Consider the following 24,190-nt stretch of genomic DNA (forward strand, 5'->3'; position numbering starts at 1 on the left):
AGCCCAAAACACAACTGAAAACTGAAATTTTGACCCGATGGTGGCGCTAGAGGAAAAGTCAGAGGATCTCCAAAGACGACACGATTCATCCTTTGGTTACTCTGGATATTTGTACCAATTTTCATGGTAATCCATCAAACATTTCAAATAATATAATCGGTCTGAGCCAAAGTGCTTGACAAACAGGCCGAAGAGCTCGGCTGCCAGCGCGGCTTAAAATGATGAAGACATCGCTCACTTCTGATTGGTTGAGAGGACAATGACTGCTGATCACAACAGAAACAGTCAACATGAACAGAATGAGAAGAATTCACAGCAACCGGGACGCCAAAAAAAACATCACAACGAAACACCACATCAGAAAACTTCTCCAACTGCTTCTCCTCTTTCTGTTCATTCTGTGCATTTTTTGCACGTTATAAAAACATAACTTAATATACTACTCAGATGCTGTAATAGAAGTTCCTTCAGAAGTAGTGATGTATTAGCATTTTTGGGAACACGGGTGCATCTTTGTGCGTGCTGTAGTTTGAGAAGTTTGTTTGAATCCAAGGTTCAACGTTCGAGCCGCAAAAACACAGATTTTCAACGTAATATTCCTTTAAATGTTGAAGAAAAATGTATCGGTAGCAAAATAGAAAAAAAACTGCACATGAAGATTTTTCTTAAAAGATCTTTACAGCTGCAAAACTGCAACCCAGACAACCACAGAAAAACACCAGTACTGACCCCAACATAAATTCCTCAGTTAAATGACAATAAACACATTAAAAAAAAAAACACACAATCAGATTCAGTAATTTCCCTGCAAATATATGAAACTATTTGAGCCTCAGTTGATGAATTTATTCTTCCAAAAACATCCCTGACAGAGGATCAGAGGCAAAACCAGGAGAGCTGTGGACCTGATAGAGGCCTGCTGAAGAGGTGGCTGATGGGAAGAGAGACAGAAGGAGCTTCTGGTTGCTGGTTTATAGAGAAGTGGGTCAGGCTAGTGAGGAGGAGGAGGAGGAGGAAGAGGAGGAGGAGGAGCTGAGGGAGTGACGGGAGGGAGAGGCAGGTCCAGACCTCATAATCTCCCCTGAAAAAAAAAAAAAAAAAAAAAACCTCATGGCCATTAAGCTGATTAATGTAAACCAACAGTTTCCCTGCAGTCGGGCCGGGCCGGGGGGGGCCGGGCCGGGGTCCCGTGTGGGTCCCCACAACAAAGCATGCGGATGCCCACACAAGAATAAGTCCGTAATAAGCTCGTCTGCATTCCAGCAAAAAAATTTAAAAAAAAAATTCAGTTTGAGGGCCGCGGAGGCTTCGAACATCTAAAAACAGAGAAAGAGAGAAAAGAGTCTTCTGCGCTGCAGCTGCTGCCAACAGCTGGCTGAGTCTGAGGGATCCAGCTGTGTAGCAGAGAGCCGCTCAAATGACAGACTCACTGTTTAAGAAGACGGAAAATGATAACCGTGCTCGCGATGATTTCAAAATGATTGCTGGTGGCAGAAATAAACAACAGGACGGGAACTGCGGAGGCCTCCGTCACGCTGCGGCATATAAACAACTGTCTGTCGCTTTAAATAGCGGCAGAGGGGGAAGAAGAAAAAAATCCATCCAAATAAAAAAAAAAAATTCATTCACACTGACAAACTGATTCTTTGGGTGATTTGTTGGACGAGTTTGTCGGCGAGTTGTTTTACGGGTCTTGTTTCCAACCGACCACGGTGTGTAATTGGGTTCATTGTAACTGAGCACGACTGCTGTGTTAAAACACACACACACACACACACACACACACACACACACACACACACACACACACACAGAGAGAGAAAAAACTGTAACAATGCCAAAAGGAAAAAACAAAAAAAGTCCCCCATCATCACGCAACTAAAGTCAACAGGCTGCAGACTAAAATTCAATTTGGCGAGCTGCTGTTGAAAAGCAACCAACGTACTGACGAGCGGTGGAACCGCAGACTGGATTTAAAAGTGTTCGTAGCTTCCAGGTCTGAAAAAATAGGGCGATACGGGAAGCGCCTTAAACTGCAATACCACCGAGTGCCACTAGAGGTGGGCTCCAAAAAGCCCCAGGTTCCATAGACTCCCATTCAACTTCTCTCGTGAAATTCTAAGCCAATAAAAATTGTCCATCAGTTATCTCCGTGTTTTTAGCTAAAGTCGCTCCTTCTTGTTAGTTTTCTGGACGACCATCTGAAAATAATCCCGTTATTACTTACAAAATAAGCCTCAAAAAGATGTGTTTTTGGGGGGGTGTCTGCTCCTCATGTTTAGTGACATATATTCACATAACAGAGCTCCACCCAAACCAGCTGAATCAGCTTCTTTTGTGCGAGTAATAACATATTGATACTGAACGATAGACTGTATGTAAAACTGGACGTAACTTCCGGCTTTTTAGAGTCGATTGTTTTCGCCAAAAAAGTCGTCAACAGAAACTGTGCTGAAAAAGTATTTCGACATAAAGTACAACACTCACTTTATTAACAAAAGTAATTCCATATTTAAGAGTTGGAAAGCCGCCGCAGAAGTGACGGGCATTGTGGGAAATGTGGTTTTATCATTGGGATTAGGAACACTGTGTGTTGAATTAGTTTTATACACACTTCAAGTTGTATGAGACTGCACTTTGTTTTTGTACAAACAGCATATGTTGAATTAATATTAAGTAAAACATATGTAAAGCTCTTATTTTGACAGCAGATTTAGAGTTTATATTCTACAGGTTGTTTGTTCCGTCACTTTCATTTTTTTTGTAGTTCTTAAGGTTTACTAACAAACAACAAAAAAAGATATCTGAAATATTTCTATGTTGTGCAGCATGATTATTATCAGAGGCTTTAAAAAAATGCTTTTTTTACTGTTATATGCCCAGAATAAAAAGGCAATTAAACCATACAGTGGAATTCTTACTTTGCTGATCCTCGCTAACCTAAACAAAAAAAACACAAAAAAATTATTCGAAGTTTCTCATAAAATCTAGAAGAAAAAAAAGAACGGAAAGAAAAAGAAATTCCAAATTTTTTCTTCCTTGACTTGCAGTTTTTTTCTGATTTCAACAATTTTACCACAAAAAAAAAAAAAAAAAAAAAAATCACTTAAAACTGCAAATTACAGCAGAAAATCCAACACAAAAATCAAACATTTTTGATCACAACAAACCCCCAAAAAACTGAATGTTAGTCGCAAAACACAGAAATCAACTGTATGAATCCCAAATGTTGAATGTTACAGGAGCACAAGCAGAACTTACCTTATCAGAGACGAAAACAGAGACGGACAGACGTCCCCGCAGAAGACAGCCTTTTTTGTCTCCGCCGGCCTGAGAGACCAGAAGGAGACGGACGGACGGACGGACAGAGAGAGACGAAGAAGATCCGTCGAGGAGCAAAGAAGAGGAAACACAGAGAGGGTTTTTTTTGTTAGTGAGCGGAGCGGCCGGGCGGTTAGATCGGATCGGCGTGAAGAGCTTGCCGGTTATATGGATCGGCCGCGCGGTTAGATCGGATCGGCGTGAAGAGCTTGCCGGTTATATGGATCGGCCGCGGGGTGACACATTCTGGGCGTCCCGGTGAAATGTCACACGGGACGCTCCGGAGAGAGAAGAGGAAGAGGTCAGAGGTCACGTCTCTGAAAACGACCCGGCGGGGCGTCACGACGGGAGGGTTCATAAAGACCTCAGCTGCGATCTAGTTTACTATTAAATGTTCACAAATAATCAAAGCTGCTTCGCATCCCTGAAGGTTTTCAACCTCGTTTACCTTTAAACACATTTAAGATTTTTTTTTTTAAATATTTAGTGAATGAAAATTGAAAAATTCAAATAAAAAATGGACACTATTTTTACATATTTCCATTTTTAAGAAAAAAAAGCTACATATTTGTGCTTTTAATTCATTTATGTCAGTTAATTTCACTTTTCTTTGTTTTGATTTATCTTTTTTTTTTAGGCATTTAAATCTTCTAATGATGAATTTATTCCAGATCTAGTCTGTGTTTTCTTGTGATTACGTTTCAAGTGTCTGCAAGTTCATTTGAACTCAGTAGTTTAAAAAAGGGAAAACTGATAACTGGATGAAAGGGAACAAAAAATTTAAAAAAAAATCACCATCATATATTAGATGTTTATATTATTTGCAAAAACTTTCCTTTAAATTGTTTTTTATAAGAAATCTTACGAAGCAAAATCAGCATCAACTCTGACATCAGTGTTTCTACAGAAACACATAAAATATATCACATTCAATAGTGATAATAATAACCATGAATTTTTCTCTGACTTTATAAATATAGCAGCTTTGTATGACAATAACTTTTATGTAATATAATCAATTGATTGACATGAGCTCAACCACGATAAGAAATAAAAAACTTTTGACCATCTTCCTGCAGCACAACTTTTATTTTGTTATTAATTTTGTTATTTATTTAAAGAAATTTGTAACTTCTTTTGTATTTTTCGGCCTCGATGTGAAGACAGTCTGTCAGTCATGCAACCAGGAAGTAACTCAGCCTTATTAATCAAACAAAATAGGTGATTGTTATTTATTTTTTATCTCAAATGCATGTCTTTTTAATTTCAGTAGTGACATTTTAGTTTCCACAAACTTGGTTTTTTTTAAGAGTCGTTATGACGCAATATAAAACAAAAAAACATCATGAACTTATTGTGAAAATAAACTTCGATCTCCGCCTGCTTCTTCGAGAGCCGGCGGCCGTTTCACTTCTGAACGACAAATGCTCGTCGAGCCTCGCCCTCCTCCCTCGGGACACAAACAAACAAAACAAAAAAATCCGGCAGGAATCACGTCGGCGCTGCTGCACGACACCGAGGAGGTTAGTGAAGCCAAAACATGAAGCGGAAATCGCAGCGTCAAATAAACGCCGACTTTTTCTGGCTTAAAAAACAACAACCATATAAATAACTGAAGATGTCAATTAAACGCAACACTATGATTTATGTCCTGTATTTAAATATGTAGAGTTTTTAGAGTAGTATTATACAAATTGCTGTTTTTCTCATGTTTCAGGTTATTTTTCGGACTCCTTTAAAGTGGAAAATGTCCCTCCAGATCCTTAAAAAACTAATATATAGAAATAAATAATAAAAAGTAGTGTTGACAAACAGATTATAACACAATAAAACACTGACATAAAAAAAACATTTCTCCCTCTGGGAGCTCCATGTGGATAAAAATAAAAAGGAAAGCAGCACGGAGGAATAATCCTCCCATCCTCGCATGAACCTGAACGCATCGTTTTTTAAAATTTATTTCTGGTATCACTTTGTGAAGTTATTTTTTTAAATTTAAAGACACAGGTACGTGGACCAATCAGAGGAGCGCTGACAGACGGGGGCGGGACTTAATGTGGAGCGATGACGTATTTCATGTTTCCACGAATTTCCACTGGTTTGACCGGATCGTGAAGCTTTTTTACAAACCACAAACTGGATGAAACCTTCAACGACTAACAGCAGAAAAATAACCCTGCTAAGGTGATTATTGATTATTATTAGGTTTTAAAACTGATTTTAAAGCTAAACAGTCTCCTTTTCAAAAATAAAAGTCATAAAAATCAAATTGATATAAAATCTACTCGTGATTTTATTCAACAACAATGACATTTTGTACGCGATGAAGAACGATGTCATTGTTGAACGGCCACAATCTCCGACGTATTTGGCCTTAAAAAAAAAAGCAGTATATTTGGCGGCGTCTGCTTGATTGACAGGCCTGTGGTGCAGTCAGGTTTATACTACATGTGGGCGGGGCATAGTGTCCTCGGGTTTCCAATCAGATCGAGTCACATCCCCCACTCGCTCCTCCCCCAGCTCGCCCAAATATGGTCACTTCTGGCTGCGAACGAGCAAAGATGGCGACGGCCAAAACGGCGAACTCGAGGCTTCACAAACGTGAACTTCACGGTTGGTTGCCGTCTGGAAACAGTATATTGTGCTAGCTTTAATAATCACAGATATTACAGTGAAGCATCTTCTCCAGAGGAATTTTGTTTTCTTTCTCAAAGATGAAAACAAAACAAAACTGTGTGGGCTTAATACACGAGACAAAGATTAACGTCATATTTCCACCAAAACATCGGATATTCTTTTCCGACTCGCGTTCTTTAAGATTTGCACCACATTTGGGTGGAAAGCTCCACCCAATCGTGACGATTTACAAGTGTCTGAAATCTAGATTTACCGTCGAGCGTCGGTTACACGGGAGTCGTGAAGAACGGGGACCTGGTTAGGTTTGGTTTGGGTGTTTTTCTGCCCCCTGCTGGTCAAAAATCACTTAATGCAGCTTTAAAATTGGGAAGTTAATGAGGTTTGGTTCACTGTTAAAAAAAAAAGGTAGTTTTAGACTATTTTGATAATAAGTGACTTTTAAAAAAAAACGTTGTTCTTTAACCTAATCGTGTCGAGGGGTTTATCTTTGAAGCCGGAAAATTATTTAAAAAACAAACAAAACAAAAAAAGTACTGACGAAAAAAAAATACTGTGTGAAACGCACGCGGGAATATTTCCAGGTTGAATAAAATCAGCTGATGCGTCAGTTTTCACATCATAAAGAGTTAGAAGTCGTCCTGGTGTCAACATGTGCCGGCAGACAAACAGGTGAGGTCGCTTACCTGTTCCGCTCCGACCTGGAGGAACAAACCAAAACCAAGCAAGACCCTCGCGGGAGCTGCTGCCGCCGCCGCCTTCTTTTCTCCTTCTCCTTCTCCTCCTTCTCCTTCTTCTTCTTCTTCTCCCTTCAGGCCCGCAGACCGATACTTCGTCTCCAAACACCGCAGTTTGTCCTTTTTACGCCTCCGCGAACTGCGACATCTTGTAAGTTTTTACTCCGCAGCGACCCGTCGGCCCCCCTCAGCCATCCGCGCGGTGGCAGAGACCCCGCCGCTCGTGCAGCTCAAAGTCAGAGGCTTTTTTTAAAAAAAATTATTTTTTTAAATAAAAATTGTTTTTGTATTTATATTTTCCTGCTCTGTTCGGTTGGAAAAGTATTAAATAAAACCAGATGTAGAGTTCCTCGGAGCTGTTTCTGCTCGAAGGCGACGCGTCTTCCTCCCTCCGGTGCCGACTGGCGTCTCCGTGTAATCAGATGCTGCTTCAACCGCAATATCCATTCATCCTATTACAGACGTTAACCCTTCACCGGCTTTATGATGCCTTCACGGACCGTGGGGGTGGGGGGGTGGGGGGGGGGGGGAAACGCGAAACAGACAGTCAAAAGGTTATGTGATGAGTCAGCTGATTACGCACGCACGCGCACACACACACGAAATACAATGAGTTAATCATGTTAAATTAATCAGGCCGACAACAACAACAGTAAAATAAACAAACACAAATTTATTTTACAAGCAAGTTCTTAAATAAACGGAATCATTAGCTCATACAGTAAAATTAGTATTCGTATTATGACTTGCATTTAAGTTAAATTCCCTTAACATGCAGCCTATAATAAATTACTTTGTAAAATGTTAAAATTAAATAAAATGCTCTTTTACTTCAAAACCAAACTTAGCAGAGTGAAAATGATTCATGTTTGATTTTTTTTTTAAAAAAGGAATAAAATGTGTTTTTATTATAATTTAAAAAAACGTTCCCAGTCAATACACAAAAATACAACAAAAATGTGATTGACAGAAAACAGGACGAATAAAACATCTATAAATTCATTGATTTCATAACTGAGTATAATTGTATTTTACAAGCCAATTTGTTGTAGATTTATACAACAAAATAGTTTGTAAATTTTTAAACAAACAAAGAATCTTTATAATCTCCTTTTACCTCCAAATAGTTAAAATTATCAAAAAGAAAATACAAGTTTGAGTTCTCGAAGTGTGCCTGAAGGCAGCGTTAACCCAGTTACAAAAATGGAGGATGATAATGTAGAAAATGATCAGCCTGGAAATTACTTTTATTAGTTTCCTTTTTTTTTTTTTGTAACATATTTCATCTGGTCTTGTTAAACATTAAAGGTTTTTTTTTTAAAGACTTTAAAGAACAATTAGAATTCATGAGAAATAATCTGTATTCTTTACAAACAGCGCCCCCCTCAGGACAAAAGTAGAATTACAAAAACACACATTCGGTTCAGTGAAGCAGCAGCAAGCTCTTATCTGAAGTAAGGTCAAGGGTCAAATCACGTTTTTATTACAAAGAAGTCTTATTTCAATTCTACACTTAGCCAAGTAATGAAACCATAAGGCATAAATTAAATATTCAAATAAATCAATAAGATTTACTTAAAAGTTAAATAGAATATCAAAATAAACAACTATCAATAAAATTTCAGCGAAATAAAAAAATAAAAACTATGATAAAAGATATACCAAGAAATAAAACGAGGTAAAAATGTGTAAATAGAAAATTTAATAAATACATAAAATTATTATTCAATTCGATTAAAAGCCAGACTAAAAAAGGAAAATTTTGTCTTAAAAATATCAACACTTTGTGAAACTTCACATCACCTGGAGGAAAGATAAAATATTAGTGACTTGTGTGAAATTCAGATTTTATTTTAATTCAAGAAAAAAAGACTTGATTAAAAATTAATAAATAAAAAAGTCATTTTTTTTCCTGCCAAACTCTTCGAAACATGTTTGTCTCTCTGATGTTTGTTGGAAATATATATATATAGATTTATATAGATATCTATATAGATCTATATATATATAGATATCTATGTAGACATAGATATATATCTCTATATCTATATCTATATCTATGTACATATAGATAATAACATGATGCTGACAGACTGTCCCACCTTCCAAAGAGCAGGAAGAAGATCTCCTTCCGGCTGAGCTGAAAAAAAAACTGGGTCGCGTGATGGTTTTGGATTTTGGGCTTCAATCTGTCGCTCTGAAAAAACTAAATCTTTCATGGCCGTCCTGTTAATCCCTGATTGTGACGACCGGAGATCAAAAACAAAGAGCCAATCACAATACAGATGTTCTTCACAATGTGATGCTCTGATGGCCGTTAAAACAACATCATCGTCTCCTACTTTTGCATCTGCAGACTGATTAGGATCAATAAATGAAACATGTTGGTATTGATCCAGAATATCTGATATTATTGTTGCTTTAGCAAACAGGAGCTAAACATTTTTTTTTTTAAATCCTATAAAAGTTTATGTTTAGTTTATAAGATTAAAACGTTAAAGTCTAAACTAAAAATGTATTACAATTAAATACATTATGGCATGAAATAAAATAAAGACATTCTAAGTTCCCCAATTTAGCATTTTTAATAAAGTGTACGGATTTAAAGTGTTGTTTTTTTAACACTATGATGTCATTGTAAGCTGCTGTATGAACAGATAATAAAGGATAATATCGTAAATTATTGTTGAAATAGGGGACTTAAAAGTAAAAGTAAATATTTTTCTTAAATTTAATAATCTCTTTAAATTATCTGCCAATTTATTGCTTCCTACGTGAATTTTCCACGATTCATTTACGCAATTATTGACATAACTTCGCTTCTTCTGGTGTGAAATTATGACGTTAAAGTAAAAAAAATTTTTTTTCCCAACATGCACTTCTTCTCCCATCTTAACTCAGGAACAACATTTTAGTTATAAAAGAAAAAGTAGATTAAAAACTTTCAGGGACTTTTTCTTTTTTCTCCCTTATTTTAAACCGTCGAGACCAAATCACAGACTCAGACACACTCGGGAGAAGTTACGACTTTTTGTTTTTGTTTTTGTTCTTTATGTATAACGGGGCATGCCAAGTCACAGCATTCTGGTACGTCGCGACAAAAGTACAGCGAGACACATCGAGGAAAAAAAACAAAAACACTTTCGCACGCACGCAAAACATCCACGTGGCCATTCAGTCATTCTTCTTTTCTTTTTTTTTTTTTTTATACAGACCAGAATTAAAACTTCATATCAGCATTAAGAAGGTACCTACAGAGGGCAGGAAGAGGGGCAGACGGGCGAGGTCACGCTCACGCTGCGTCACGTTGACGTACGTCATAATCTGGCATAAAGATGAAGACATGACTTTAATCTGGTTGAGAGATTCTAGATTTGCCTCCGTAATGAATTTGAGGAGGACGGCAGGTGAAACTTTTCTTGCTGGATTTCGGTGACAGTTGAGGAGCTGGTTTTTGGTCTCCTAATTTAAAACCAGTGTGTCAGACTCCATCACACCGACTGGATTTTATTCTATGGAATAGAATTTATTACATTAAACAACTGCATCAAATGAACAGAGACACAGTTTTATTGATGAGGTGACCTCGTTGTTGTGACTGAATATAAAACAGGCTGTCCACGATCACGATCGATCCTCTTTATGAAGTCGGTATGGGCTCCAAAATCTACTGCAGCGTGTTAATCCGAGGCAATTTTAATATTACACCATGTAGCCAAAAGGTGGCGCTGCAAACATTTGAACGCTCGTGAGTTTGTCGGTCCCGATGCGCTTCTTGTTGTTCGTTTCAAATGTTTGTCTTTTCTTTAAAAGTGAACAGAAATTCTTTGGTTGTTGGTCAGAAAAAAAAGAAAGAAGCAAATCATGAGCTCTGGGAAACTGCGATGGATTGTTTTGTTGCCATTTTCTGACCTCTTAAAGGCCAAAAATGAATCAGTCGATCAAGAAAAGAATCTGTTCTTCTGTTCTGCATTCTTAAAAGTTTGGTAAGTTGTAAAATAAAAAAAATAAAAAAGAATCAGCGCTTGTTTCTGATTGGTCCAGACAAGGACTGAACTATCAGTGTGGGGACAACCAATGATCCTTTATTTGTTTTTGGACACAGTTCTGTGGATAAAGACACAAAACCAGCATGTATATGATATAAAACTGGCTGATTAATTAATTACCCCCCCCCTCCTCCCTCCCCACCTGTACTCTATCTGCATTTTAAAAGCATGGATCATACATGACAGGTATTGTAGTGTTGGAGCGTCTGCAGCGTGAACGTGACCCCGACCGCTGTTTTCATCCGGCAACATTACAGTTTTTAAAGTCCATATAAAAACCATTTGGGGTAAAATGTCTCGAGTACAAAAAAAAAAAAACAAGAAACAAACAAAGAACAAAAAAAAAAGGCACTGCCATTTGTTATTCTAAATATGACTTTCCCAGCCTTGTGCATGCAGTTTTTAAAATATAAATTACACTTTCCCCCCCACCCCTCCGAATTCTTTTTCCTTTTTTTCTTTTTTCTGCATTTTCTAGATTTTTTGTCCTTTTTTGTGTTTTTTTTTTATTATTAAACATACAATATTCTTTTGTCAAATATATACGTAAGCCTGCAGTCAATACAGGACATCGGCTCTTTGATAAAATAAAACTACATGAAGTAAAAGGAGCACAGTCAAGCGGTAACACTTTGTTACAGAATGGATGCTGCTGAATTTACAAAAAAAAAAAAAAAAAAAAACAAGCAACAACAACAACAACAAAAAGTCTTGGCATCCCATATTGACATAAACTGACTAAACTGCAGAATCTATGACAAAAAAAATAAAAGATACAAAACAGCATATATGTCTCGACTTAAAAAGTACATTAAATGTTTTTGTTTTTGGAATATCAAGGCGTTATCGAACTGTTAATACTGCCGTGTGCGCAGCGTTAGAAACCCTCCTGGACGCACGCACAGCTGATATGCATTTAGAGAAGAAAAAAAAAATTGAAATCAAAAGAGCGTTTGGTTTTTGACGAGATGCGCGACGACTCGGACGTCGGCGTCGTCGCGAGCAGAAACCGGAGGCCGTTTTTTGCGCTCTGAATACAAAGTCGTGTAACTTTTACTGTAACGTCACCGACAAGAACCACACGAACTTATTTAAATGCCGTCAGTGTTTTTATACAAACCCCCGTTTCCAAAAATGTTGGGACGCTGCGTAACAATGTGAATTAAAACCAGAATGCGATGATTTTGCAGGTCGCGTAAGGAGAGGTTGGTCCCCCTCCTTTTTAGCCCGACAACACGGCGTCCCTGATTTCCATAAGGAGTTTTTAAATCAGACCACAGGACAGTTTTTCAGAAGGCAGTCGTGTTTCTGGATCGTGTTCATTAATGGTTTCTTCTTTGCGTGGCCGAGTTTTAATCCGATCTAACCTCAGATAAAGAGTTTTGGAAGTGTTTCTGAGCCCGTGCGGTGATTTCCACAACAGAATCGTCTGTTTTTAATGCAGTGCCACCGGTGGGCCCGATGATCACGGCCATCCAGTATCGGTATTCAGCCTTGTCCCCTTGCAATAATTTTTTTTAGTACCGTAGGCGATGAAATCCCCAAATTCTTTGCACTTTTACGTTGAGGAACCTTCCTTTTAGATTGCTGCACTATTTGCGCGATCACATTTTTACACAGCGTCCCAACTACTTCGGAAACAGGATTGTAAAATGCAGTACAAAGAAGAATTTTTATATAAACTGAAATAAATCTCCTGAAATTTTCATCAACACCTTTGTAACTTAAAAAAAATTAAATAAAATGTCACAGCGGCATGAAAGTATATAAAAATACTAGTTTCAATAATCCCTTTGATGACATAACTGACTGCGAGTTAAATAACTTTTCTTAATAGAAACAAACCCCATGAAAAGACAAATACATGATATTGTGCGCGTATTAAATCCTCGTATATCTTATTCCGTCGTTTTCCGTTGGCATAAATTGTCTTTTAAAGCCACGTGACGGGTCATTTTCGGAACTTCCCAGACTGCTTCAGCCGTTCCGACGTTTTGCCTTTACCCATTTCGCCATATATATATATATATGTATATATATATCCAAATTACTGATGACTATTTATCAATAATAATATTGTGTAAACATTTTCTGACAGCTCCAATATCACTGCAAAATCGATTTTGAGGTATTTGGACAAAAGTATCGTACTTTTTTTTCCTTCCGCATCGTCCGCACATTGTTGGATCTGGTCTTTTCGTGGGATTTATTTACGATAAGAAGAAATATAGAATAGCGGCAGTCTTAATCCTTTAAAGCAACATACGCAGAAACCTGTTAACCTCTCCCAAACAGGACCAGAGAGTTCGGCGGTAATCAACCCACAGCACCAAGTTCAGACTCCAGATCTCAAATCCTTAATCTTAATCTAAAGTCCAGAAGGGACCTGTCTACTTCCTGTCCTCCCACAGACAACAACAACATCAACAACAACAACATCGCCGTTTTTACTCTCTGACGACACATTGTGTGAATTTTGGACATGAATCCATGAATCTGTGACGGACCGGCTTCTTGCTCTCAGCTTTAAAAAAAAAAAGAAAAAAAAGAAGAGAAATCTCAAAGTGACACCGACAGATTACAAAAACGTGGTTATAGTTCAACGACAGCAACAAAAACAAGTTAAAAACAACAAAAAAACAAAAAACAGTCAGTCAACAATAACTATGTTAATATTTGAGATGTACGTATGGTCACCAGCCATAACATTGTTAATACATACGGTACTTTAAATAATAATACACCTAAAACGATCGGCATCACCTCAGCAAACATTATGAAAAAGAAACCAAAAGAATAAATAAGTGTTTTTTTTCTACTTTTAAGTCCTTGAATCATTTGGCAGTGACACCGAACGAGCGTGAACACGATGAGATCCTGACGGCGATTCAGAAAAATAATTTTTTAAAAAAAGAGAAAAAAGACGTCAAAGGTGTAACGTCGGGTTTCCCTGTTCACGCTTTGGTGGAAATCTTCGTTCTGTACACACATTATCTGCGATGTTGTGTGTGTTCACAGTCACGAGCCACCATCAGAATCAGCCAATCAGGATGGCCGTTCGGTTCTCCAGACGACAGCCTCATCAAAACCGGAATAAACGACCACAACAGGATTTATGCATGTTTTTTTGTCTTTATAAAATGGGTCATTGAACGCATCACCGCAGCTTATTTTTCAAGAGTTCTGTAGTGTTTTTCTGTTTTCTTAAACCTGTGAAGAGGTTTTAGACGTTAAACGAGGTGGTCGAGATCTGAAGCTTCACCCCAGCAAAATTCACGCCTTTTGTTCAGACTATGATCGTTTGGAAATTCATTTTATAGGTGCAGATCTTAAAAAGAAAAAGAAAAAAAGAAAACAAAAAGCCTCGATCGAAGCTGTAGCAACATGTTCGTTGATTAAATGAATCGATTCCTTCATTCGGTCATTTTTCAAACTAAAGTGCCAAACGTCTGCTTGTTCTGGCTCTCTGAAGGCGAAGCAGCTTTTTAGTTTCTACTTTCTCCACCTGTGGAACAAACTTCCTGAAAACCTGCTCGAAGAGTCCGCTCACTTCAATCAGGGGTTGAAACAAGACACCTTTTCAAACTCAAACTATTTATTTGCTTGCATCTGATTTTATCGTCTTTTAAATGCAACTTCTAATGTTTTGTAAATGTCCTTTAACGCCTCGTAAAGCCCTTTTGAATTTCCTTGTGTCTGAATGGTGCAATATAGTATAAACTGGACTTCATTTTTCAGACCATTTAGACCAAACAAACAAACTGAAGACGTCATATTGAGCTACTTTTAGATACTAAAATAGAGAATAGAGAAAAAAAAGAAAAGGGACAGACTTGGTGTCTACATTTACTTTTCTGTGATGAATTGATTTTCTAAGAGAAGCGTCGACACCAACGAGTTCATTAATTGACGGTAAAACGAATGTTTTTATCTGGAGGGTTGGACGTTAAAACATGCACAAACTCCGGTATGGTCCTTTAAAGTGTGCGTCTGGCTGACGTGAGATCGGAGAGTATTTTCAAACTCTTAACGTCCACCTTCAGACGAAACAGAAATCATTTTTGACGAGAGGCGTTCAGGAGCGCTTCGTCTCAGCTGTTTGTTCTACCGCTCGGGAGCGAGCGTCACTCTCGTCGCTTCAATCTGCTCCGTTTGACTCCGTCGCCACTCGAACCTCGAAAACATTTTTTTTTTTTTTTTTAGTGTATCACATTATCATATCAAGTGCAGGATACGAAGGAAGTTCGTAGAAAACTAAACAATAACGATCGCTGTAACCCTCGACGACGGTTCAGCACAGAGGTGTGAGGGTGTGGGGGAGGCGGAGGGGGGTAGGGGGATTAGTTTCAATATAAACCTACTCTTAGAAAGTCCAGACACAAAACATCTGAGGATAAATATTAAGACACAGAACAACCATGAGAGTCAGGATTTTCAAAATAAAATAAAATATAAATTCCATGCTGTGTCTTCAGACGCCGTGACGGCGTTCGGCCAGCAGGTGGAGGTAAAGCACTAATGAGACAATCTCTGGGAAAAGCTACCCTTCATGGATTGACAGTGTGTGTGTGTGTGTGTGTGTGTGTGTGTGTGTGTGTGTGTGTGTGTGTTTTCTCTCCGATGTCGCAATCTCTCCGAGCAACCCCGGTCTAAAAGTGGAAAACCACCTCTTTGCGTGCGCTGCCGTCTCGTCCCACGCCACATTTCACAATTCCTCCCTAGAAAGTTAAATCAGCTGATAACATGCAGCGTCAGCATCTCACCCTGCTTTATATATATATAAAAAAATAATAATAATAACTGGAACATGCAGACAGATCCCACCTGCTGTGATAATCTCCCATTTATATATGTTTTATATATAAAACAACCCTGCCTTTTCAATGCATGGAGAGTTCGTACAGTACATTGCTGAACTTCCTCCTCGGACTCACAAACAGATGTGACATCGTGTCTCCCTCCGTCGTCTTCGGCCAATCAAAGGTCCCGCCTCTGACGTCTCCCTCCTTTCTGAACTTCCCTTTTTCCCAGCATCCCTTCGCACCTCGAGTCTTCCTCCTCCTAACTTTCTGCGTCTTTCTTCACCTTCGTCTCTTATCCATCTCCTCTACCTCTCTCTCTCGCTCCCTCTCTCGTCTTCCTCGCTCTCCCTTCGAGCCAACGCGACCTCGTCGTTGGCGGCAAAAAAAATAAAAAAAAAAATAAAGAATGAGCACGTTAGTTGTAAACTAGTGTGATTGCTACTTGTTTTTTTAGGGTTTTTTTTGGAGGTGGGGTTGGGGAGGGGGGGAGAGGGGCGCGCGTAAAGCTCGTAGACGGCCGAGGCTTCACGAGAGCATTTAACCAAGTCATACCTGAAATTCATACACGTTTTCTGTACCCTCTGAAAGTAGCATCGTTATGTAAACAATAAATACATACAATACAAATAAATGTTTTTTGTTTTTTTTTGTGGGTTTTTTTGTTTTGCCACCCAATACTGAACAAGAGGGGCCCAGCCCGACGCTTCTGGACGCTCAGTCCTCTCTGAGAGCGGGTCCAGGAAATCCCCCCCAAGTCTTCCGTTCTGTGTCCTCGTCGGCGCCGCTCGTCTCGTCTCGTTTCGTGGGTCTGAGGTACTGTTATGGATTTTTGAAAGGTGCCTACGAGCTGCGGTCGACGGGACCAGACGGTGTCGTCGTGGAGACGAGACGGTGTCGTGGGGACCAGACGGTGTCATCGTGGGGACGAGACGGTGTCGTGGGGACCAGACGGTGTCATCGTGGGGACCAGACGGTGCCGTGGGGACGAGACGGTGTCATCGTGGGGACGAGACGGTGTCGTGGGGACGAGACGGTGTCGTGGGGAAGGGAACGCCTCGCTGAGCCCCCCCCATAATTCCACAAGTCGCCGTCTCCCTTTCTGGACTGCAGTCCCGCTTCTGGCCTTCCCCCCTGAGGGGGCGCTGTTCACACACTGTCCAGGTCGTGTTCGGTGCTTTTCTCTTGCCTCACCCAGACGCAAGTGACCCGTGGGCGGGCTGGCGGAGCAGGAAGTGTGTTTTTGTGTGTGTGTGTTTCCCCCTCCCCCCCCCGGACGGCAGTAGCTTGCGTTCGCCTCTCGGGTCGGTCGGCTCTCTTGTGTTTCTTGGATCCCGCCCCCCCTCCCCCAGTTCCTTTGGTTGAGCTCTACCGTCGGCTACGTGGGTGAGGGGACGGGAGGGCTGGTGACCTCGAGGCGACTTGTCGTGAGAGATCCTCGTGAACCCGCGCCGGCACCGCTGCTCTCACTCAGGTCCTCATTTCATATCGTCGATGTGCGGTCGACACCGTCTGAGGAGAGAAGAGACGGCGTCCACAGTTAGTGGGGTTCCCAGTGCATGCTGGGACTTCAACTTTCCTTTAAATATAAACAAGCTGGTATAAAAAAAAAAGAAAAGCATTTCTGCAACCTATTTGTACAACTGTGAGCCAAACGCATATCAGATTTACCCGGTGCTGATTAGGGGTGTGCCATAACATTGTTCACGAAAATACTGGAATAATAAACAATTTTCCATAAAAATATCAGACAAATTTAAGCCCCAGTTCTCGTTAATTTGACTTCTTATACGTATTAAAAGTATTCCTGAACGTGTCCCTTCACGATGCTCGTTGTGTTTGTAACTATGAATTATTAAACTTCGCCTCATTCGAAGTGCAACTCGTGATCTGACTTCAGCGAGGGGGAGGGAGGGTGGGGGGCCCGCGGGGCCCCTCGGTGTCGTGGTGAGAGAACAACACATCTGTCAAAACATCGATGGAGCCGCTCGGAGAACAAACAAACCGTCCGACAGCTGCTGGCTAAGGCGTGGCCGAGGAGGGAAACGCCTAAAAAAAAAAAATCCAGACACTGAAAGAGCCGGTTAGTTTTCCACCGCAAAGCAACCCGTGAAAACGTCGTGTTTTGGGTCGTTTCCCGTCGCTGGGAGTGGATGTTTGTGTGTGAAAAAAAGGCAAAAATAACTGATTAAGAGGGAAGGTTTTTTTTTGGGGGGGGGGTATAGGGGGGGTGAATACGGCTCCTTCGTCCTGCTCTCCACCTAAAAACACACACTCATAAAGCAACACTTGTCCGGTGAAGCACTGAGGCCCACTGTCTCCACATCAGCTCAGTTTTGGGATGAAGGCAGTTGAGTTTAAATGAGACTCAAATTCACCGCACATGGGAATATTCGATCAGAACCGAAGTCACCGACCGACCGACCGACCGACTCCGACGAGACCACGTCAGTTTAACGACGGCACATTTAAGAGCTCGTTTTAGGTGCTGGAGAATTTTTTCTTCTCACAAGTCGTTTTTTTGGACAGTTTGTCATCCGACAACAGAACAACGCTTGTATCTCCTCCAGTCGACGGTCCCGTATCAATCAGCATAGCCGCAACCACACAGGCCTGTCAATCAAACAGACACGCCCACACAAAAACAGGTCTTCTTGAATCTTATTTTCTAATGAATGAGGGATTATTTTCAGATGGACCTCCAGAAAACTAATAAGAAGGAGCAACTTCAGCTAACGACACCGAGATAACTGATAGAGAGAATTTATTGACTTTGATTTTCATGAGAGAAGTTGAATGGGAGTCTATGGAGCCGGAAGCTTTTTGGAGCCGACCTCTAGTGGCACTCGGTGGTATTGCAGTTTAAGGGCACTTCAGCATCGGCCTAATTTTTTCAGACCCGGAAGCTGCGAACACTTTTATATACAGTCTATGTTTGAGACCAATTGAATTGAAAAACAACAAAAAAAGACTTTTAAATTGTGAAGTCTCTTTCATAATGTCACAATAAACCCGACAAAAAGCTGTTCAGACTCTCCATGTACGAGATAACACGGCTGAGCGACTCGGTCCCGTTTTAAATATGATGTATTCCTCCAACTGAAGTTGAACAGCAGGTCACCATGATGTAAACTATATTTGCTAAAACCAACTTCTCTCCTCACGCTCTTCACATTTTATTTCCCACTTAGAGCTGATTTTCGCCTCCAACCGTTGCCAGAGTCAGATTTTAAAAACTTGGAGAGTTTTGGACCTGCTTGGCGAGACGGGACCAATAAAATCAAACACAAAAAAAAAAAAACTCATTAGGGCTCCAACAAGTCTGAAGGTATCGATGGGTCGAAGTCTCCAGACTCTTAAAAGTGTTGGAAACGAGCCGGTCAGCTTTTAAAATCAAGCGTGAAGATCAACCAAAGTGACCCGAGCCAAAACGTGACTCACTGACCGTCCGACGTTTGGAACAATTCTGAGTTTTTTCTTTTGGCTTTAAACATTACGAGGAACTGAAGCAAGAACACAACGGTCCTGTTTACGTGTTCAAATACAACACCAAACTGGGAATCGCAAAGATCTTATTCATGAAAAACAAACCAAAAAAAACAATAAAAATAAGTGTAACAACTCGACAGGTTTCTGGATGCTGCAGTCTTTATCAACAACAACTCAAAGCGGTAAAGTGATAAAAATCTTACGAGCTCGATATTCGATTGCGACAACACATTAACGCTTTTTTTCATTTTATTACATTTTCAAACACATCAAAGTGGCTAAATAAACATCGAACTGAATAAATCATAAAAGTCTGTCGAGACAAGCCGGTCACGCCGAAGGCTTAAACTGGTTTCCCGGTCGCCATAGCAACCACAGAGCACTCGCAGACACCGACTGTTGCTGTGGACGGAGCCTAAAGAAATGCTGACGCGTCAAATCTCTGGACACAACGAGCATCAAAACTCAAAACTTTTCATTGAACCGATGTCATGTTGGTTTTTGTCTTAAAATGTAGAAAATGACACAAAATAAAGTACGTTTTATTCCTCGTATTTTTGGGGGATTTTTGTTCCCCGTGTTATTTCACTTTATATTTATGTTAGTTTATATATATTTTTTTTTTTAAATCACAATAATTTGGGAAGTTCTGATCTCAAGAGTTAAAAATTTGTTTTTGTTTATCGTTCTTGGCCTCCAAGGAAATCAAACAGACAAACAAACAGTTTAAATTTTTTTTTTTTTTTTTTTTTTAAATCAAACAGTCTCAGCCGATATTTCATTGACAGTGTGAAGACGTACCTCCCAAGGCGTGCTCCGTCATACTCAGACACAGAGACTCGAGGCGATTGTTGATGTCCGGCTCCGTCGCCGGTAACTGAAGATCTGCTCGGCGACACAGAAAACACAAATGCAAACTCATATCAGCTGTAAATCAATCAGAGGGAGATGCCTTGATAATCAGATGATACCAACAATGACTGCACTGCTGCATCAGGGGCATGACATCACTGTAGGTATGTGTGTGTGTGTGTGTGTGTGTGTGTGTGTGTGTGTGTGTGTGTGTGTGTGTGTGTGTGTATTCAGTGAGCTGAGACTATAAAAGGGAACAAACATTATATTCTATATTTCCTGTAATTTCAGGATAACATGGACATTTTTCTTCATAGTCTTTTGCTTGAGACTGGAGAGTAATAAGCAGCAAGATAATTGCTAATAATAATTAACCATAATCTGGTATTTATCCTAATATGAATCTACAGAATAGTTCAGTAACATGATCGGTCATACGGTAGAGCCCAACGCAAGGAGGAAGTATGTGCGTGTACGTATGAAACCGGGGGTAGCGGAAAAAAAAAGGTTAGTTGTTTAAGTGACGAGTCAACAAAAACTTTTTTCAATCCTATTTTCAAGCCGAACAAATTGATGGTTTCCAGTTTTCTAACGTGAGAATTTGCAGCTTTATTTATAAAATGAATAAAAACAGAATCTTTTTTTTGCTTTTATTTTGTTACAAACCGTCGTCTTTGAGGCCTCCTGACAGGTCCTTTACTCCCACTATTATTGATATTGTGTAGATTAAATGAAAAAAAAAATAAAAAAAAATAACTGGCGGATAAATAAAGCCGTGTTGAAAATAATCTTAAATTGCAGTCTTCACGTCGCGAAGCCCGACGAATCACAACAGAAGTGCGAATCCTCGTGAGCCACTTCAGAGTTTTAGACATCGGTGGATCAGAATCAACTCGATGACTCTAAATCGCCCCTCGTGTTCAGTTTTTAAAACTCAGGTGCTCAGTTTGGCCTTTGGCTCCTTCGGCCTCCGCTGTGAGCAGGGTGGAGACTGTTTTGTAGAGGCTCCAGTGTGTGTGTGTGTGTGTGTGTGTGTGTGTGTGTGTGTGTGTGTGTGTGTGTGTGTGTGTTGAAGGTGGGTGTGTGTGTGTGTATTTGGGCCACAGTGCAGCCTAGCAACCTCCCTTTCGAGCCACTCAGTCCTCAGCACAGACCGGGCTGTGAAAATCCCCTCGTGGCCGGAGAGACGAGCTGAGTTAGGCCACACTGGGCTATTTATAGGCTCCAAATCCCACCGTCAACACCCCCCCCCCCCCCCCCCTCCACACACACACACACACACACACACACACACACACACACACACACACACACACACACTTGTTCCTTCATACTCTCATTTTCTCTGTTGTGTCTCCCTTATTAAGGCTCACCATCCATCCTTCGGCGGAGAGGGAGACGGGACGGGACGGGGGGGGGGGGGGGGGGGGGGGGGGGGGGGGGGGTCGGTGGGGAACAAGGAGGGAGGAAAGAAGGGAGAGGGATGGGAACGCGAAGAAAGAAAGTGCCAGAGCGAAAGAGGGGGAGGGGGGTGGCAAGGAGTCCCGTCCTCACTGCACAAAGAGCCTCATTGTGAGCCTCCACTGACTCTTTCCTCCCTCCCTCCCTCCTCCTTTCCTCCTCTCTCCTGCTTTTTTTTTTTTTTTTAAAGAGGATATTTCAGGAAGTCCCGTTCTGGTCCTGTAGCTGTCAGCTGGTTCTGTGGGTCCGGTCAGAAGAGGCTACTGCAGGTCACTCTGCCTGGTACCGATGGTTCCTGTGACCCGGGTCTATGTGGGCTCTGGGAGTGAGTGTGTGTGTGTGTGTGTGTGTGTGTGTGTGTGTGTGTGTGTGTGTGTGTGTGTCTTACCGGCTTGTTGGAACATGAGCATGTTTTGTGGCGTGGTGTGAACCGGCAGGGAGCGGGTCCTCTGAACGGAGCTGTGGGTCCGACTGGGCATGCTGTTGCTTCCTCCGGGGTTGGCGAACCACGGGCCCTGAGGAGGACATCGTTGCACCGGCGTTAAGTTAACTTCTGAAAGACGGCGGACGCCTCGGCGTGATTATAGCGTCACTCATTGTCTAAAAGGCAGAAAATCACAACCGTCACCGACGCGTCGTTATTGTTACGTTCGTAGACTGTACGTAAAAGTGTTCGGAGCTTCTGGCGCCGAAAAACGAGGCCGATGCCAGAAGCCCCTGAAGCTGCAATACCACCCGAGTGCCACTAGAGGTCGGCTCCAAAAAAGCCTCCATTGACTCCCATTCAACTTATCTCATGAAATTCTCATTCAATACAATTTTTCCACAAGTTTTCTGCACCTCATTCGCTAAATTCACTCTTCCAGATTAGTGTTAGAAAAATAACCTTCAAAAAGCTGTGTTTATTTATTTTATTTTTTTTGGGGTTTGATTGACAGGCCTGTGGTGCAGTCAGGTTACGGCCATCGGTGGGCGGGGACCTTGTATCTTGTAAAAGTTCCAATCAGATTCCTCCGCTAGCTCCTCCCCCCAGCTCGCCCAAATATGGTCACTTCCTGGTCCGACTCCCTTCGAAACTAGCAAAGCAGGACAAAATCTGAACTGAGGGCTTCATAACGGCCTTTTGCAAACCAACGGTGACCTCACTGTGGTCGTCGCTTGCTCGTGTTACATTTCATTACATTTGTAGTTTTTGCGTTCTCTATCCAGGACAAGAAATAACGAATTTTTTAGCAACTAAACCAAATTTAAAACAGAACAATTTGATTGGAGAACACCTGTCAGGGCAACGTTATCATGGTAATGAAAAGTGTTAGAAAACCTTGTTTTTGAAACTGTTAAAAAAAATGATTTACCATTTCCATTTTGTCTGAACTGAAGACCAATTTTGTATTCCAAATAGAAACCATATATTATTTCATAGTAAAAGAATATTTACTGGATTTAAGCACAATGGTGACGTTTAAAAAGACAAAAGCCTTTTTTTCTCAATAAAACTTGATGCACAAATTTCAAAGCTCACAGATCCTGACTCAGTCATAACATCACAAATGTTCCTCCCCTCATCCCACACTGATGAAAATAAATAAATAAATAAAATAAAAACGTGTATGAAATGCCCCCCCCCCTTCCCCCCACCCACGATCCTGTCTGGATGTCTGGCCATGTCTGGCCCGCACCTAATGACAGTCTCAGAAGCTCACCACATGAATTCCTCTATGTAACCTGCCCATTATACCCCCCCCCACAGCCCCAACACATGCCCCTCCCCTCCTATCACCCCCCCCCCCCCGCCCTCCAGTGCCTTGGGCCAGGGGGAAAAAACAGGAAATGCCTGTAAGCTGTTCTCACTGCCTCTGACCAGCTTTCTCTCTCTCTCTCTGTTGCTCATATATATACACTCATAGAAACTTTCTCTCATTGCCCCTCCCCCTCCTCCTCCCCCTCCTCCTCCGACACCACAGCTACCTCTCCCAAACTATGACTCACATACCCCCCCCTCTCTGTCTCTCAGCATTTCCACACTACACTGGAAGAAGGCTGAGTGTGACAAGGAGGAACTGAGGTATTTCCTCCCATTGTAAAGGGATGAGGGGGAGGGGGGGAGGGGGAGGGAAAGGTTTCCAATGAAACCCAAAGTGTGCCAGTACAGGGGCCTGAAACAGCTCTGTGGCTCCTCTCGTTTTTTTTTTTTTTTGTTTTTTTAAAAATGTTTGCAGCTGACGCAGAGCTTCTGGTATGTGGGGTGACCTGCAGACGAGTTCCATCACACACACACACCCACACACACACACACACACACACACACACACACACACACACACACACACACACCTCCTCACTTTTTTGTCTTTGTCATGGAATACTTTTTTTTTTAAAGCCTATTTCAGGCAGAATCCGTTCTGCAGGAGGAATTCTGCTGCCCAGTTGTTGTTTTTTTTTGGGTAAAACATCCTGGATTGCGTTATTAACACATTTTTCAAAATGTCAAAAAACACACTAAACAACGGACTGAAACGAAGGAGTGTCTAAATCCAGTCTGTTGGTGATGTGTGTTGGAAAACCAAACAATAAACAGTTGATAATGAATTAATTTATCACAAACAAACACAGAAATGTCCTGTTGTTTTTGTTTTCTTTCCATTTTGGGCTGCAGTCAGACAGATTTTAAGCAGTAAACTATTTTTTGAACACTTTAAACTCAGCGTGTAATCATATAATGATAATCAATAAACACTGAAATGAATAAAAAAAAAAAACTCTCTGGAAACTGAAGAGCTGAAGGTACGCCAACCTTTTTTTTTTTTTTTTCTCTCTTTGAGAGCTACTTTGACAAAATGAAAGTGTC

At 40.9% G+C, this 24,190-nt stretch overlaps 2 protein-coding genes across 4 annotated transcripts in view; both read right to left on the minus strand.

Moving 5' to 3' along the window:
• The window catches only part of pacsin3 (protein kinase C and casein kinase substrate in neurons 3), a 31,871-nt gene extending 24,739 nt beyond the window's left edge, over positions 1–7,132 (minus strand). Inside the window, exons 1-2 of one of the 3 annotated variants that reach the window (XM_069165621.1) lie at positions 6,642–7,130; positions 3,262–3,330 (exon numbers count right to left, since the gene is read on the minus strand). The gene's annotated coding sequence lies outside the window, so the exon portion shown is untranslated. Of the gene's footprint in view, positions 1–3,261; positions 3,331–6,641 lie in introns of all 3 variants that reach the window. The other 2 variants (XM_069165623.1, XM_069165622.1) reach the window with 2 other exon arrangements.
• Positions 7,133–9,879: 2,747 nt separating this feature from the next.
• samd4a (sterile alpha motif domain containing 4A) overlaps positions 9,880–24,190 on the minus strand; it is a 50,866-nt gene continuing 36,555 nt past the window's right edge. The window contains 3 exon segments of the mRNA XM_069165794.1: positions 9,880–17,052; positions 19,831–19,914; positions 21,731–21,857. Of these exon segments, the coding sequence (XP_069021895.1) occupies positions 17,024–17,052; positions 19,831–19,914; positions 21,731–21,857 (240 nt within the window). The 3' untranslated portion in view covers positions 9,880–17,023.

The sequence above is a fragment of the Embiotoca jacksoni genome, unplaced genomic scaffold, assembly GCF_022577435.1.
Source record: "Embiotoca jacksoni isolate LCO1_2020_lvr unplaced genomic scaffold, fEmbJac1.0.p SCAF_35, whole genome shotgun sequence".
In the NCBI taxonomy this organism is placed as follows: Eukaryota; Metazoa; Chordata; class Actinopteri; family Embiotocidae; genus Embiotoca; species Embiotoca jacksoni.